Below are 16,480 nucleotides of genomic sequence, written 5' to 3'. Positions count from 1 at the left end.
TACCAACAGTACCTGATGCTTGTATTGAACTGACAAGTTGTGGGTGTAAAACCAAGTGCAAATCTATCCGCTGCAAATGCTTTAAAGCGTCATTGAAATGTACACCAGCATGTGGGTGTGATGGCATCAATTGCGCTAATCCAATTGACACTTGAGTCTATTAACTATGCACCTTTAAGTAAGAAGTTGGAGAACTCTGCATATGCATTTGAATTTACACATGTCCTACACATAGGCAATTGTAGTCAACGCCTATTGACAGCATTGTAGGGAATGAATCAACTGCTCTTGACAAGCAAATGCTCAATTTCCAACAGTGATTGCATTGCAATTAAACAAGGAAATTATATTTTGCCTTGATTTTTATCAAGTTTTCCTAGTGGATACTCTTTACATTGATTGTGGGCAATACATTAACTGTTCATACTATCCTCGGCAAGCTATGTTTAGATTTACCAACAAGGAAATCATCTGATAAAGAATAATGAGTGTGGATGAGTATTGAACTAATGGCCGCATCTCAGTAAAGATGCATTAATATGCTAACAGTAATATCTAATAGGTATTTCTTCCAAATAAGTACTGTAAAGTGCCATTATATTTGAGACTACATGTATTGACAACATTGTATGATATGAAGCATTTGCTAGTTGCGAGCAAACGCTTCATTTCTTAAAATGATTTAATTACAGTAAACAAGAAATGAAGTTTCAGTTGCCTAACTGTTAGTATTTTTATTAGAGTTTTTCATCACAGATAGGTCTAAGCATAGCTTGATGAGTAAATGGTTAAACACTAAACATTTCCTTGACGAGCTATGTTCAGACTTACCAACAATGAAAGTATCTGATGAAAAAAGGGAATGTTAGTGGCTACATGTTTAATCCTATGCCGCGTCATATCAGACGCATTAAGATTGTACCAGTAATATGTTATAGAGCTTTCTCACACAGAAGCGCCGTCTATTAATGCCTCAACATTGGATAACATTGAAAACATTGTAGGACATAAATGATTGCTCGAGCAAACGCTCTATATCCTTAAATGGTTTCAATAAATAAGAAAACAAATAATTTGTAATGCCAATATATTCATAGTTTTCATTTGAGTTTAACTTGTGGATCATTCTTACAAAAGCCTTCGTAGAAAATTGTAAAATGTTAACATGTTCATTTTAACACAATCAAGATTTGCCGATAAGGAAAGTGTCTGATGAAAAATATGTTAACATAGACCTGTTTTAAGTGTATTGAAATCATTTCAGCAAATACAGATTTTGCTCGAAACAATTAAGCAAACGATTCATCTTCTACTGTGATTTTAACAGTCATTACAAATGTGGCGATAAGGGCATTTCTGTGTAGAAAAATCATTAATAACACACTAAACATTGTTAACTTAGTTTGGTTAACAGTGCAAAACATAATAGTTATGACTGCTAGTGTTTTATGTATGTCTTTGCATTAATACATGCATACTTTAATAAATGACTTAAATTTACTTATTATTGCACTTGAATGACCTTTGACCTATTTAATTGTTATTGATCAATGTACAAATACTGGTTATTAATACACATTATAAACATAAACCATATTTAATAGAAAACAACATCTGAATTTTTAATTTTATAACATTTGGATTTTTCAAGATGTTGATGTCAAGTTACCCCACCCACTTTAAGCAGTAATTGTGCATGTAAACGATACATCAAAATATTAAAAAGTATATGTTTTCTGATAGAGGAATATCTCATCCTTATTTTGGTAAAGTCTGGCTATATAAATAACATAAATAACGAAGATATTGCCAAACTAGTGTCCATAAATTATTATTTTCTTAAAAAAAAACCCTTTTTTCGGACATTCTCATTAATATTCATAAGTATACAAATAAGGTATATAAAATTTAGTAAGTGGTAAATGAAGGCCAAATCCTAAGCTCCATTTTGATACCATGTGGGTTATTGTAAACCTAAAATTGACAAAGATATGATGTTTTTTCAATTACCATGTATATAAAGTGCACTCAGTTGACCTTTGACCTAATTCTGAGCATATAGGGCAAAATCTCGAGTGGCATGGGGCAGTTTCAGATTGCTAACATATCAAAGTTAAGATATAGCACGCATGCCACATTCTACTCTCCGATGCCATGGCTCGTCACATTTTCCTCTGATGGACTCCCGACTATTTAAAGTTATCTTTAAAACAGCTTTTCAACCGCTGCAACAGTTTTATTTATGCTTGCATCACAAATTCATGTAATGATCGGCAGCAACTGCAGTTTGTTAGAAGACATAATTTGTTACCACATGTTTGGACCACCAATTAAAAGATATCAATTGATCATCATATTGGATTGGCACTGGCGGGTCAGTCTATTGGTTATCTTGACACATTTATTGCAGTTTTCAAGAATGTGCGGAGGGACAAACAAAATTTGTGTATTACATTTTGCTGACTTTGCCATTTTCTGTGACTGAAATTGGTCTGGCATGGTCAAATCGGCACAAACCGGCAATTTGTAAGATTATACCAGCCTTGGCTCTGTTATTAATAATATAAGATTAAGCTGCAAAGAAGACTACAATTAACTGATATAAATCACCTGAAGGTCATGTCCTTTCATATTGGGGTCTAGAAAGGAGGATAAGAGCAGGTTGCCTTGGACAGACTTTGATCCATAACCTCTACGGTGAGAGGCTGATGCATTTACCAAAAAACACTCTCATCCTTTAGACCACACCTTTAACCCTTACTTCAATGGAAATATGTCATTTTACTTGCATATTATCTACCTACCAGTATTAGTTTTGATAGATTTAAAAACAAAAATAAAAACATTGAAAAAAAATCTCGCAAAAAAGTAATGAACAATGATTACATTACAGTAAGAGGTTTTTGAAATAGTAATTTGCCAAAACTTACTGCTGCCCTCACTTAGTAAAGTATTCGGTAGTTGTTGTATAACATGGAACTTACTGAGGCCCTTAACGGAGTCGAGTATTCGGTAGTTGTTGTATAACATGGAACTTACTGAGGCCCTTAACAGAGTCGAGTATTCGGTAGCTGTTGTATAACATGGATCTTACTGAGGCCCTTAACGGAGTCGAGTATTCGGTAGCTGTTGTATAACATCGAACTTACTGAGGCCCTTAACGGAGTCGAGTATTCGGTAGCTGTTGTATAACATGGAACTTACTAAGGCCCTTAACGGAGTCGAGTATTCGGTAGTTGTTGTATAACATGGAACTTACTGAGGCCCTTAACGGAGTCGAGTATTCTGTAGCTGTTGTATAACATGAAACTTACTGAGGCCCTTAACGGAGTAAAGTATTCGGTAGTTGTTGTATAACATGGAACTTACTGAGGCCCTTAACGGAGTCGAGTATTCGGTAGTTGTTGTATAACATGGAACTTACTGAGGCCCTTAACAGAGTCGAGTATTCGGTAGCTGTTGTATAACATGGATCTTACTGAGGCCCTTAACGGAGTCGAGTATTCGGTAGCTGTTGTATAACATCGAACTTACTGAGGCCCTTAACGGAGTCGAGTATTCGGTAGCTGTTGTATAACATGGATCTTACTGAGGCCCTTAACGGAGTGGAGTATTCGGTAGCTGTTGTATAACATGGATCTTACTGAGGCCCTTAACGGAGTCGAGTATTCTGTAGCTGTTGTATAACATGGAACTTACTGAGGCCCTTAACGGAGTCGAGTATTCGGTAGCTGTTTATTACATGGAACTTCCTGAGGCCCTTAACGGAGTCGAGTATTCGATAGCTGTTGTATAACATGGAACTTACTGAGGCCCTTAACGCAGTCGAGTATTCGGTAGCTGTTGTATAACATGGAACTTACTGAGGCCCTTAACGGAGTCGAGTATTCGGTAGCTGTTGTATAACATGGAACTTACTGAGGCCCTTAACGGAGTGGAGTATTCGGTAGCTGTTGTATAACATGGAACTTACTGAGGCCCTTAACGGAGTCGAGTATTCGATAGCTGTTGTATAACATGGATCTTACTGAGGCCCTTAACGGAGTCGAGTATTCGATAGCTGTTGTATAACATGGATCTTACTGAGGCCCTTAACGGAGTCGAGTATTCGATAGCTGTTGTATAACATGGATCTTACTGAGGCCCTTAACGGAGTCGAGTATTCGGTAGCTGTTGTATAACATGGAACTTACTGAGGCCCTTAACGGAGTCGAGTATTCGATAGCTGTTGTATAACATGGATCTTACTGAGGCCCTTAACGGAGTCGAGTATTCGGTAGCTGTTGTATAACATGGATCTTACTGAGGCCCTTAACGGAGTCGAGTATTCGGTAGCTGTTGTATAACATGGAACTTACTGAGGCCCTTAACGGAGTCGAGTATTCGGTAGCTGTTGTATAACATGGAACTTACTGAGGCCCTTAACGGAGTCAAGTATTCGGTAGCTGTTGTATAACATGGAACTTACTGAGGCCCTTAACGGAGTCGAGTATTCGATAGCTGTTGTATAACATGGATCTTACTGAGGCCCTTAACGGAGTGGAGTATTCGGTAGCTGTTGTATAACATGGATCTTACTGAGGCCCTTAACGGAGTCGAGTATTCGGTAGTTGTTGTATAACATGGAACTTACTGAGGCCCTTAACGGAGTCGAGTATTCGATAGCTGTTGTATAACATGGAACTTACTGAGGCCCTTAACGGAGTCGAGTATTCGATAGCAGGTGTATAACATGGAACTTACTGAGGCCCTTAACGGAGTCGAGTATTCGGTAGCTGTTGTATAACATGGAACTTACTGAGGCCCTTAACGGAGTCGAGTATTCGATAGCTGTTGTATAACATGGATCTTACTGAGGCCCTTAACGGAGTCGAGTATTCGGTAGCTGTTGTATAACATGGATCTTACTGAGGCCCTTAACGGAGTCGATTATTCGATAGCTGTTGTATAACATGGATCTTACTGAGGCCCTTAACGGAGTGGAGTATTCGGTAGCTGATGTATAACATGGATCTTACTGAGGCCCTTAACGGAGTGGAGTATTCTGTAGCTGTTGTATAACATGGATCATACTGAGGCCCTTAACGGAGTCGAGTATTCTGTAGCTGTTGTATAACATGGATCTTACTGAGGCCCTTAACGGAGTGGAGTATTCGATAGCTGTTGTATAACATGGATCTTACTGAGGCCCTTAACGGAGTCGAGTATTCGGTAGCTGTTGTATAACATGGAACTTACTGAGGCCCTTAACGGAGTGGAGTATTCGGTAGCTGTTGTATAACATGGAACTTACTGAGGCCCTTAACGGAGTCGAGTATTCGGTAGCTGTTTATTACATGGAACTTACTGAGGCCCTTAACGGAGTCGAGTATTCGATAGCTGTTGTATAACATGGAACTTACTGAGGCCCTTAACGGAGTCGAGTATTCGGTAGCTGTTGTATAACATGGAACTTACTGAGGCCCTTAACGGAGTGGAGTATTCGGTAGCTGTTGTATAACATGGAACTTACTGAGGCCCTTAACGGAGTCGAGTATTCGATAGCTGTTGTATAACATGGATCTTACTGAGGCCCTTAACGGAGTCGAGTATTCGATAGCTGTTGTATAACATGGAACTTACTGAGGCCCTTAACGGAGTCGAGTATTCGATAGCTGTTGTATAACATGGAACTTACTGAGGCCCTTAACGGAGTCGAGTATTCGGTAGCTGTTGTATAACATGGATCTTACTGAGGCCCTTAACGGAGTCGAGTATTCGGTAGCTGTTGTATAACATGGAACTTACTGAGGCCCTTAACGGAGTCGAGTATTCGGTAGCTGTTGTATAACATGGATCTTACTGAGGCCCTTAACGGAGTCGAGTATTCGGTAGCTGTTGTATAACATGGATCTTACTGAGGCCCTTAACGGAGTCGAGTATTCTGTAGCTGTTGTATAACATGGAACTTACTGAGGCCCTTAACGGAGTCGAGTATTCGGTAGCTGTTGTATAACATGGAACTTACTGAGGCCCTTATCGGAGTCGAGTATTCGATAGCTGTTGTATAACATGGAACTTACTGAGGCCCTTAACGGAGTCGAGTATTCGGTAGCTGTTGTATAACATGGAACTTACTGAGGCCCTTAACGGAGTCGAGTATTCGATAGCTGTTGTATAACATGGATCTTACTGAGGCCCTTAACGGAGTCGAGTATTCGGTAGCTGTTGTATAACATGGATCTTACTGAGGCCCTTAACGGAGTCGAGTATTCGGTAGCTGTTGTATAACATCGAACTTACTGAGGCCCTTAACGGAGTCGAGTATTCGGTAGCTGTTGTATAACATCGAACTTACTGAGGCCCTTAACGGAGTCGAGTATTCGGTAGCTGTTGTATAACATGGAACTTACTGAGGCCCTTAACGGAGTCGAGTATTCGGTAGCTGTTGTATAACATGGAACTTACTGAGGCCCTTAACGGAGTCGAGTATTCGGTAGCTGTTGTATAACATGGAACTTACTGAGGCCCTTAACGGAGTCGAGTATTCGGTAGCTGTTGTATAACATGGAACTTACTGAGGCCCTTAACGGAGTCGAGTATTCGATAGCTGTTGTATAACATGGATCTTACTGAGGCCCTTAACGGAGTGGAGTATTCGGTAGCTGTTGTATAACATGGATCTTACTGAGGCCCTTAACGGAGTCGAGTATTCTGTAGCTGTTGTAAAACATGGAACTTACTGAGGCCCTTAACGGAGTCGAGTATTCGGTAGCTGTTTATTACATGGAACTTACTGAGGCCCTTAACGGAGTCGAGTATTCGATAGCTGTTGTATAACATGGAACTTACTGAGGCCCTTAACGGAGTCGAGTATTCGGTAGCTGTTGTATAACATGGAACTTACTGAGGCCCTTAACGGAGTCGAGTATTCGGTAGCTGTTGTATAACATGGAACTTACTGAGGCCCTTAACGGAGTGGAGTATTCGGTAGCTGTTGTATAACATGGAACTTACTGAGGCCCTTAACGGAGTCGAGTATTCGATAGCTGTTGTATAACATGGATCTTACTGAGGCCCTTAACGGAGTCGAGTATTCGATAGCTGTTGTATAACATGGAACTTACTGAGGCCCTTAACGGAGTCGAGTATTCGATAGCTGTTGTATAACATGGAACTTACTGAGGCCCTTAACGGAGTCGAGTATTCGGTAGCTGTTGTATAACATGGATCTTACTGAGGCCCTTAACGGAGTCGAGTATTCGGTAGCTGTTGTATAACATGGAACTTACTGAGGCCCTTAACGGAGTCGAGTATTCGGTAGCTGTTGTATAACATGGATCTTACTGAGGCCCTTAACGGAGTCGAGTATTCGGTAGCTGTTGTATAACATGGATCTTACTGAGGCCCTTAACGGAGTCGAGTATTCGGTAGCTGTTGTATAACATGGAACTTACTGAGGCCCTTAACGGAGTCGAGTATTCTGTAGCTGTTGTATAACATGGAACTTACTGAGGCCCTTAACGGAGTCGAGTATTCGGTAGCTGTTGTATAACATGGAACTTACTGAGGCCCATAACGGAGTCGAGTATTCGATAGCTGTTGTATAACATGGAACTTACTGAGGCCCTTAACGGAGTCGAGTATTCGGTAGCTGTTGTATAACATGGAACTTACTGAGGCCCTTAACGGAGTCGAGTATTCGATAGCTGTTGTATAACATGGATCTTACTGAGGCCCTTAACGGAGTCGAGTATTCGGTAGCTGTTGTATAACATGGATCTTACTGGGGCCCTTAACGGAGTCGAGTATTCGGTAGCTGTTGTATAACATCGAACTTACTGAGGCCCTTAACGGAGTCGAGTATTCGGTAGCTGTTGTATAACATGGAACTTACTGAGGCCCTTAACGGAGTCGAGTATTCGGTAGCTGTTGTATAACATGGAACTTACTGAGGCCCTTAACGGAGTCGAGTATTCGGTAGCTGTTGTATAACATGGAACTTACTGAGGCCCTTAACGGAGTCGAGTATTCGGTAGCTGTTGTATAACATGGAACTTACTGAGGCCCTTAACGGAGTCGAGTATTCGGTAGCTGTTGTATAACATGGAACTTACTGAGGCCCTTAACGGAGTCGAGTATTCGGTAGCTGTTGTATAACATGGATCTTACTGAGGCCCTTAACGGAGTCGAGTATTCGGTAGCTGTTGTATAACATGGATCTTACTGAGGCCCTTAACGGAGTCGAGTATTCGGTAGCTGTTGTATAACATGGAACTTACTGAGGCCCTTAACGGAGTCAATATTCGATAGCTGTTGTATAACATGGAACTTACTGAGGCCCTTAACGGAGTCTAGTATTCGATAGCAGGTGTATAACATGGAACTTACTGAGGCCCTTAACGGAGTCGAGTATTCGGTAGCTGTTGTATAACATGGAACTTACTGAGGCCCTTAACAGAGTCGAGTATTCGATAGCTGTTGTATAACATGGAACTTACTGAGGCCCTTAACGGAGTGGAGTATTCGGTAGCTGTTGTATAACATGGAACTTACTGAGGCCCTTAACGGAGTCGAGTATTCGGTAGCTGTTGTATAACATGGAACTTACTGAGGCCCTTAACGGAGTCGAGTATTCGGTAGCTGTTGTATAACATGGAACTTACTGAGGCCCTTAACGGAGTCGAGTATTCGGTAGCTGTTGTATAACATGGAACTTACTGAGGCCCTTAACGGAGTCGAGTATTCGGTAGCTGTTGTATAACATGGATCTTACTGAGGCCCTTAACGGAGTCGAGTATTCGATAGCTGTTGTATAACATGGAACTTACTGAGGCCCTTAACGGAGTCGAGTATTCGGTAGCTGTTGTATAACATGGAACTTACTGAGGCCCTTAACGGAGTCGAGTATTCGATAGCTGTTGTATAACATGGATCTTACTGAGGCCCTTAACGGAGTCGAGTATTCGATAGCAGGTGTATAACATGGAACTTACTGAGGCCCTTAACGGAGTCGAGTCTTCGGTAGCTGTTGTATAACATGGAACTTACTGAGGCCCTTAACGGAGTCGAGTCTTCGGTAGCTGTTGTATAACATGGATCTTACTGAGGCCCTTAACGGAGTCGAGTCTTCGATAGCAGGTGTATAACATAGAACTTACTGAGGCCCTTAACGGAGTCGAGTATTCGATAGCTGTTGTATAACATGGATCTTACTGAGGCCCTAAATGGAGTCGAGTATTCGATAGCTGTTGTATAACATGGATCTTACTGAGGCCCTTAACGGAGTCGAGTATTCTGTAGCTGTTGTATAACATGGATCTTACTGAGGCCCTTAACGGAGTCGAGTATTCGGTAGCTGTTGTATAACATGGAACTTACTGAGGCCCTTAACGGAGTCGAGTATTCGATAGCTGTTGTATAACATGGAACTTACTGAGGCCCTTAACGGAGTCGAGTATTCGGTAGCTGTTGTATAATATGGAACTTACTGAGGCCCTTAACAGAGTCGAGTATTCTGTAGCTGGTGTATAACATGATCCCTGCCATGAACAGCAAGAAGGCAATCCCTGCTGCAAAACCAGCCTGAAACATATGAACAATGCTTAACTAAGGCCACATTTGATAAATAGTTTGTTTGGGGTAACCCAACTCACAACAAGATCCGTGACCAGAAAGTTTTAAAGCTTCTCCATTAGTTATATTTAATTATGTTACATTACAGAATTAAGGGAAAAGGAAGTTAAACAAGAGGTGTCATAAAGACAGCGCACTTGACTCTTTCCCAACTTTTAAAGGATTCATGGTTGGGAGCTCTTGTATAAAGTTTAAATGCAATACATTAAGTAGTTTGCTGTGATATCGACTTATGCCTGCTTGAATGCAGAACCTTTACATTCCATATTTTTTAAGTTGAATTGTGAAGGGCCATTATTTACATCATATGCAAAATAAAGTTATCTCACTTGATGATTTTAGTAGGTAAGATGGTTGAAAGTAGATCAAAAGGTCCCAGTCAAGGTCATCAAAGGACAACATTGATATCTGTTTTTCAAAATTGTACATATGGTCCAAATTTCATTGCTGTAGCTTTGACCCCAGAGGTATAACTTGAACAAAGCTAAAGAGCCATCATATGATTCATCTAACAATTATAAAAAAATCAGGGGCTGTACTCCATAGCAAATATAGATTGACTTAAGTTTAAGATTAGAATCTTAGTGTTTTGATTGGCCAGTATATTTAGCTGACCAATTGGCTGAATGGAATAACTGAAGCATGTCTAAGGATAAGGATAAGATCAATATTGAATACTGGCCCTGGGCCTTGTGGTTGGAGACAGGATTAAGTCTATAGGAAACTTGTGACCCCCAGGGGTGGCCAGTGGTGACCCAATGGCCATACTTTGAACAAACTTAGAAGAGGATCAGTAGAAAACATTACACACTAAATATCTAAGCTGGAGGCATTATCAAGAAGATTGTTTTTTTCCTTTCAGTTGCCGTGACAACCTGAGAGTTTTGCATGGAATTCATCTCTTTGAACAAATTTGAAACGGCACCACCCAATAAACATCCATAAACTTGTCCAAGTGGTTTAGATGGAAATGTGGTTTAAACCCATTGTTGACTACAAAAGATGCACGCTAGACACAGACTGATCACAATAGCTCACCTTCAGCACCTTGTGCTCAGGCAAGCTAAAAAGGGTGAAAAATGCATTAAACAAGAGATGTTTGTCAAACATTATGCCCCCCCTGAGCGCCATGTTGTCAGGATTATATGGACAATTGAATGAAATATCCATGGACCGAAATGACAGCTGATTTGTTGCTGTTTTAAGATTATGACCATTAAAGTGTGAGGATAAAGTGTGTTATGACCGTCATGACCTTTGACTCTATGAACTCAAAATCCAGAGTCATCAGCTGGTCACCAGAAACCTTAATGTCAAGTTTGAGGGCCATGGGTGCAGGCATTGTCAAGTTATCACAAGACAAGTTTTTTTCGTTCAAGGTCACTGTGACCTTGACCTTTGACCCGATGACCCCTTAAATCATAAGGGGTCATCTACAAGTCAGATGCAGTTGAGTTATCACTCGGACAACCTTTTACCATTCAAGATCACTGTGACCTTGACCTTTGGCTCTATGAATCCTAAAATCAATAAGGGTGATCTACTAGTCAGGTTTAACATCCATGTCAAGTTTAATGATCATAGGTTCAGGCATTGTTGAGATATCAGTGGGGGAAGATTTGTTAACTTTTTTGCGTTAAAGGTTACTGTGACATTGACCTTGGCCTGATGACCCCCAAAGACGATAGGGGTCATCTACTGGGCAGGCCCAACCTTCATGTCAAGTTTGATGACCATAGGTCCAAGAATTGTCGAGTTTGCTTTCAAGGTCACTGTGACCTTGACCTAAAATCAATAGGGGTCATCTACTGGTCAGGCCCAACCTCCATGTCAAGTTTGAGGGCCATGGGTGCAGGCATTGTTGAGTTATCACTTGGACAACCTTTTATCATTCAAGGTCACTGTGACCTTGACCTTTGGCCAAATGACCACTAAAATTAATAGGGACAATCTTCTGGCCAGGCTCAACCTCCAAATCAAGTTTGAGGGCCATGGGTGCAGCCATTGTCAAATTATCACTCGGATAACCTTTTACCATTCCAGGTCACTGTGACCTTGACCTTTGGCCCAATGACCCCTTAAATCAATAGGGACCATCTTCTGGCCAGGCCCAACCTCCAAGTCAAGTTTGAGGGCCATGGGTGCAGGCATTGTTGAGTTATCACTCGGACAACCTTTTACCATTCCAGGTCACTGTGACCTTGACCTTTGGCCCAATGACCCCAAAAAACCATAGGGGTCATCTCCTGGTCAGGCCAATTCTCCAAGTCAAGTTTGAGGGCCATGGGTGCAGGCATTGTTGAGTTATCAATCGGACAACCTTTTACCATTCAAGGTCACTGTGACCTTGACCTTTGGCCCAATGACCCCCAAAAACTTTAGGGGTCATCTACTGGTCAGGCCCAACCTCCAAGTCAAGTTTGAGGGCCATGGGTGCAGGCATTGTTGAGTTATCACTCGAACAACCTTTTACAATTCAAGGTCACTGTGACCTTGACCTTTGACCCATTGAGCCCAAAAACAATAGGGGTCAGCTACTGGTCAGACCCAACCTCCAAGTCAAGTTTGAGGGCCATGGGTGCAGGCATTGTCATGTTATCACTCGGACAATCTTTTACCATTCAAGGTCACTGTGACCTTGACCTTTGGCCTGATGACCCCCAAAAACAATAGGGGTCATCTACTGGTCAGGCCCAACCTCCATGTCAAGTTTGAGGGCCATGGGTGCAGGCATTGTTGAGTTATCACTCGGACAAGCTTTAAAATTATTTTACCATTAAAGGTCACTGTGACCTTGACCTTTGACCAGATGACCCCTTAAATCAATAGGGGTTATCTACTGGTCAGGCCCAACCTTCATGTGAAGTTTGATGACCATACGTCCAGGAATTGTTGAGTTATCACTCGGACAGGCTTTGGTCTACCGACGGACCGACCGACCGACCGACATGCCTGTGCAAAGCAATATACCCCTCTTCTTCGAAGGGGGGCATAATTAAAGATAGGGTTATCTAACTTTATGCGTTAAGTAGGTTCGATGGTTCGGAACACTTGTTTTAAATTTCCATGCAATACTTCTCGTAGTTGCCCAAATACTTGCTGACAAGCAAAACCTCTATCCGTGTGCAGCGCCAATGCCTGGGTGAGTAGTACAGCTCACCAAATTGTTATCTTAAATTTTCTATTAACTTTTTATATTAATATCCTAGATTTACATTTTATTGCAAAATATATCACTACTACTGTTTAACTTTCATTGGTCTTGAGTACAAATTTTATTATTATGTTTCTCAATAATTTTAAAAGTTTGCTCGTAAATTGTTTGTATGCTATAGGCATAATTGCCTGAATGCACAAAAAGTTATCGTTGTTGTAAAGTTTTAATATCAAAAGTACATTTTAAATTCAACACACTATAAACATTGCACATCTGGTATGTTTAACAATTCACTAACTGAACTTCACACAAACTGCATTTAGGTAGCGCACTCCTCATGAAAACCTCCACTTGAAATGCTTCAATTTTGACACTTTAGCCTGTGTTGATAAGCACAGGACTACAAATCTTTTGAGGGTTTCAATGGAAAAGGTTCAAATCCACCCAGTCGCACAAATATTTTTTCTTTTCTTTGTTTTTCTTCGCTTTTTTCATTAACTGACATTTTACTACTGTAACAGAAGTTTAAAATGTAATTTAATTAAAGAGTAATTAATTTCTTTTTTTTTCACATAATTATAAGCTTCATTGAAGATTTCATTACTTGCAGGCCTGGCTGAAATAGCTGGTTGGGAATTTCAAACTGTATTTTTTTAAACCGAGACATAAAGATATTGTGTTACTTCATTATTCTGTTCCCAAAAGGTTAAAGTTAATATTAACAAGAGATGTTTGACAAACATTATGCCCCCCCTCTGAGCGCCATGTTGTCAGGATTATATGGACAAATGAATGAAATATGCTTGGACCGAAATGGCAACTGATTTGTCACTGACATTGGATGCCGTTAAGGAAGTTTTAAGATTATGACCATTCAAAGTGTGAGGATAGAGTGTGTTATGACCATGACCTTTGATTCTATGACCTCAAAATCCATAGGAGTCATCAGCGGGTCACCAAAAATCTAAATGTCAAGTTTGAGGGCCATGGGTGCAGGCATTGTCGAGTTATCACTCGCACCATTTTCGCACTCAAGGTCACTGTGAAGTTGACCTTTGACCCGATGACTCCTAAAATCAATAAGGGTCATGTACTGGTCAGGCCCAACTTCCGTGTCAAGTTTGATGATCATAGGTTCAGGCATTGTTGAGATATCACTGGAATAAGATTTGTTAACTTTTTTGCAATAAAGGTTACTGTGTCGTTGACCTTGGCCTGATGACCCCCAAAGTCAAGAGGGGTCATCTACTGGTCAGGCCCAAGCTCGCGTCAAGTTTGATGACCATAGGTCCAGGATTTGTCGAGTTTGCTTTCAAGGTCACTGTGACCTTGACCTTTGACCCCTTAAACCAATAGGGGTCATTTACTGGTCAGGCCCAACCTCCATGTCAAGTTTGAGGGCCATAGGTGCAGGCATTGTCGAGTTATCACTCTTGACAGCCTTTTACCATTCAAGGTCACTGTGACCTTGACCTTTGGCCCGATGACCCCCAAAAACAATAGGGGTCATGTACTGGTCAGGCCCAATCTCCAAGTCAAGTTTGAGGGCAATGGGTGCAGTCATTGTCGAGTTATCACACGGACAACCTTTTACCATTCAAGGTCACTGTGACCTTGACCTTTGGCGCAACATGTGCAAAGCAATATACCCCTTTTCTTCGAAGGGGGACATAACAAAGAACATTCATAGAACTTGTTGATTTTGCTTTCAAACTTTGTGTTACAATTTTTACGCGGTCAAAACATTATGTTCAAATTGTAATACCGTTATAATGGCTATATTTCAGTACAGTTTGATTATATTTGTTGATGATGTGATCAGTTATATTATACTTTGGAAAGCAATGTATTTCTTGTCACTCTGATACCAAATTATTACCAAATTTGTTCATTTATCAATATTTCTAAAATGCAGGTTGGGTAATTCAACTTTAAACCAAGAGCTGTCGTAAGACAGTGCGCTCGACTATACACCAATGAATACAATAATGATGTTTCATTTGCCTTTCAAATAATAAACAAGAACGCCGCAATGCAACGAAACCAGGTTTTTAATGATTGACAGAAGAACTTCAGCCTGTGTCTGTTTTTCTATTTTTAGTAACAGTGACCTTGAACCTAGGGACCCCAAATGCAATCCCATGAAAGGTATCCACAAACTCTTCCTTTATACCTGGTTTGGTCAAGATATGTAGACCCTGACTAAAATTATTCAGTTTCAACTGTTTTTCTATTTTTAGTAACAGTGACCTTGACCTTGAATCTAGGGACCCCAAAACGCAATCCCATGAAAGTATCCATAAACTCTTCCTATAGACCAAGTTTGGTCAAGAAATGTCAACCCTAACTAAATTCAGTTTCAACTGTTTTTCTATTTTTAGTAACAGTGACCTTGACCTTGAATCTAAGGACCCCAAAACACAATCCCATGAAAGTATCCATAAACTCTTCCTATAGACCAAGTTTTGTCAAGAAATGTCAACCCTAACTAAAGATATTCAGTTTGAACCATTTTTCTATTTTTAGTAACAGTGACCTTGACCCTAGGGACCCCAAATGCAATCCCATGAAAGGTATCTATAAACTCTTCCTATAGACCAAGTTTGGTCAAGATATGTCAACCCTAACTAAAGTTATTCAGTTTCAATCGTTTTTCTATTTTTAGTAACAGTGACCTTGACCGTGACCCTAGGGACCCCAATCGCATTCCCATGAAAGGTATCTATAAACTCTTCCTGTACACCAAGTTTAGTAAAGATATGTATTTCCTAACTAAAGTTATTTAGTTTCAACCGTTTTTCTATTTTAAGTAACAGTGAACTTGACCTTGAACCTAGGGACCCCAATCGCAATCCCATGAAGGTACCCATAAAGTCTTCCTATAGACCAAGCTTAGTCAAGATATGTCATCCCTTACTAAAGTTATTCAGTTTCAACCGTTTTTCTATCTTTAGTAACAGTGACCTTGACCTTGACCCTAGGGACCCTAAACACAATCCCATGAAAGGTCTCCATAAACTCTTCCTGTTGACCAAGTTGAGTCAAGATATGTCATCCCTAATCAAAGTTATTCAGTTTCAACCTTTTTTTCTATTTTAAGTAATAGTGACCTTGACCTTGACCCTAGGGACCTCAAACACAATCCCATGAAAGGTCTCCATAAACTCTTTCTATAGACCAAGTTTAGTCAAGATATGTCATCCCTAACTAAAGTTATTAAGTTTCAACCGTTTTTCTATTTTTAGTAACAGTGACCTTGACCTTGACCCTAGGGACCTCAAACGCAATCCCATGAAAGGTACCCATAAAGTCTTTCTATAGACCAAGCTTGGTCAAGATATGTCAATCCTTACTAAAGTTATTCAGTTTCATAGGTGAGTTTGACGCCACCTGGCTGCCAGCCTGCCCGCCCGCCTGCCCGCCCAAACAACGACGTTCGCCATTCTAATAACCAGGTTTCACTATGTGAAAACCTGGTTAAAAAGACAAATAAGCAAGAAATGTCGCAATGTGACAAAACCAGGATTTAAATGATTGACTGAAGAAATTCAACCTTCTTGTGAGATTCAGTTTTTGTATTAATAGTGTCCTTGACCTTCACCCTAGGGGCCTGAAATGCAACCCCATGTTAAGCCTCCATGAACATTTCCTCCATACCAAGTTTGGTAACAATATGTCTAACCTAACTAAAAGTATTCTATACCATAG

At 40.5% G+C, this 16,480-nt stretch overlaps 1 protein-coding gene across 3 annotated transcripts in view; it reads right to left on the bottom strand.

The window, feature by feature from the left end:
- The window catches only part of LOC128213491 (sodium-coupled neutral amino acid transporter 9-like), a 63,531-nt gene that overhangs the window by 25,366 nt on the left and 21,685 nt on the right, over positions 1-16,480 (bottom strand). For all 3 annotated transcript variants that reach the window (XM_052919232.1, XM_052919233.1, XM_052919234.1), the window contains exon 5: positions 9,471-9,564. In XM_052919232.1, the coding sequence (XP_052775192.1) occupies positions 9,471-9,564 (94 nt within the window). The remainder of the gene's footprint in view (positions 1-9,470; positions 9,565-16,480) is intronic.

The sequence above is a fragment of the Mya arenaria genome, chromosome 13 (genome assembly GCF_026914265.1).
Source record: "Mya arenaria isolate MELC-2E11 chromosome 13, ASM2691426v1".
Lineage (NCBI taxonomy): Eukaryota > Metazoa > Mollusca > Bivalvia > Myida > Myidae > Mya > Mya arenaria.
This window is presented reverse-complemented; position numbering and strand designations above follow the sequence as displayed.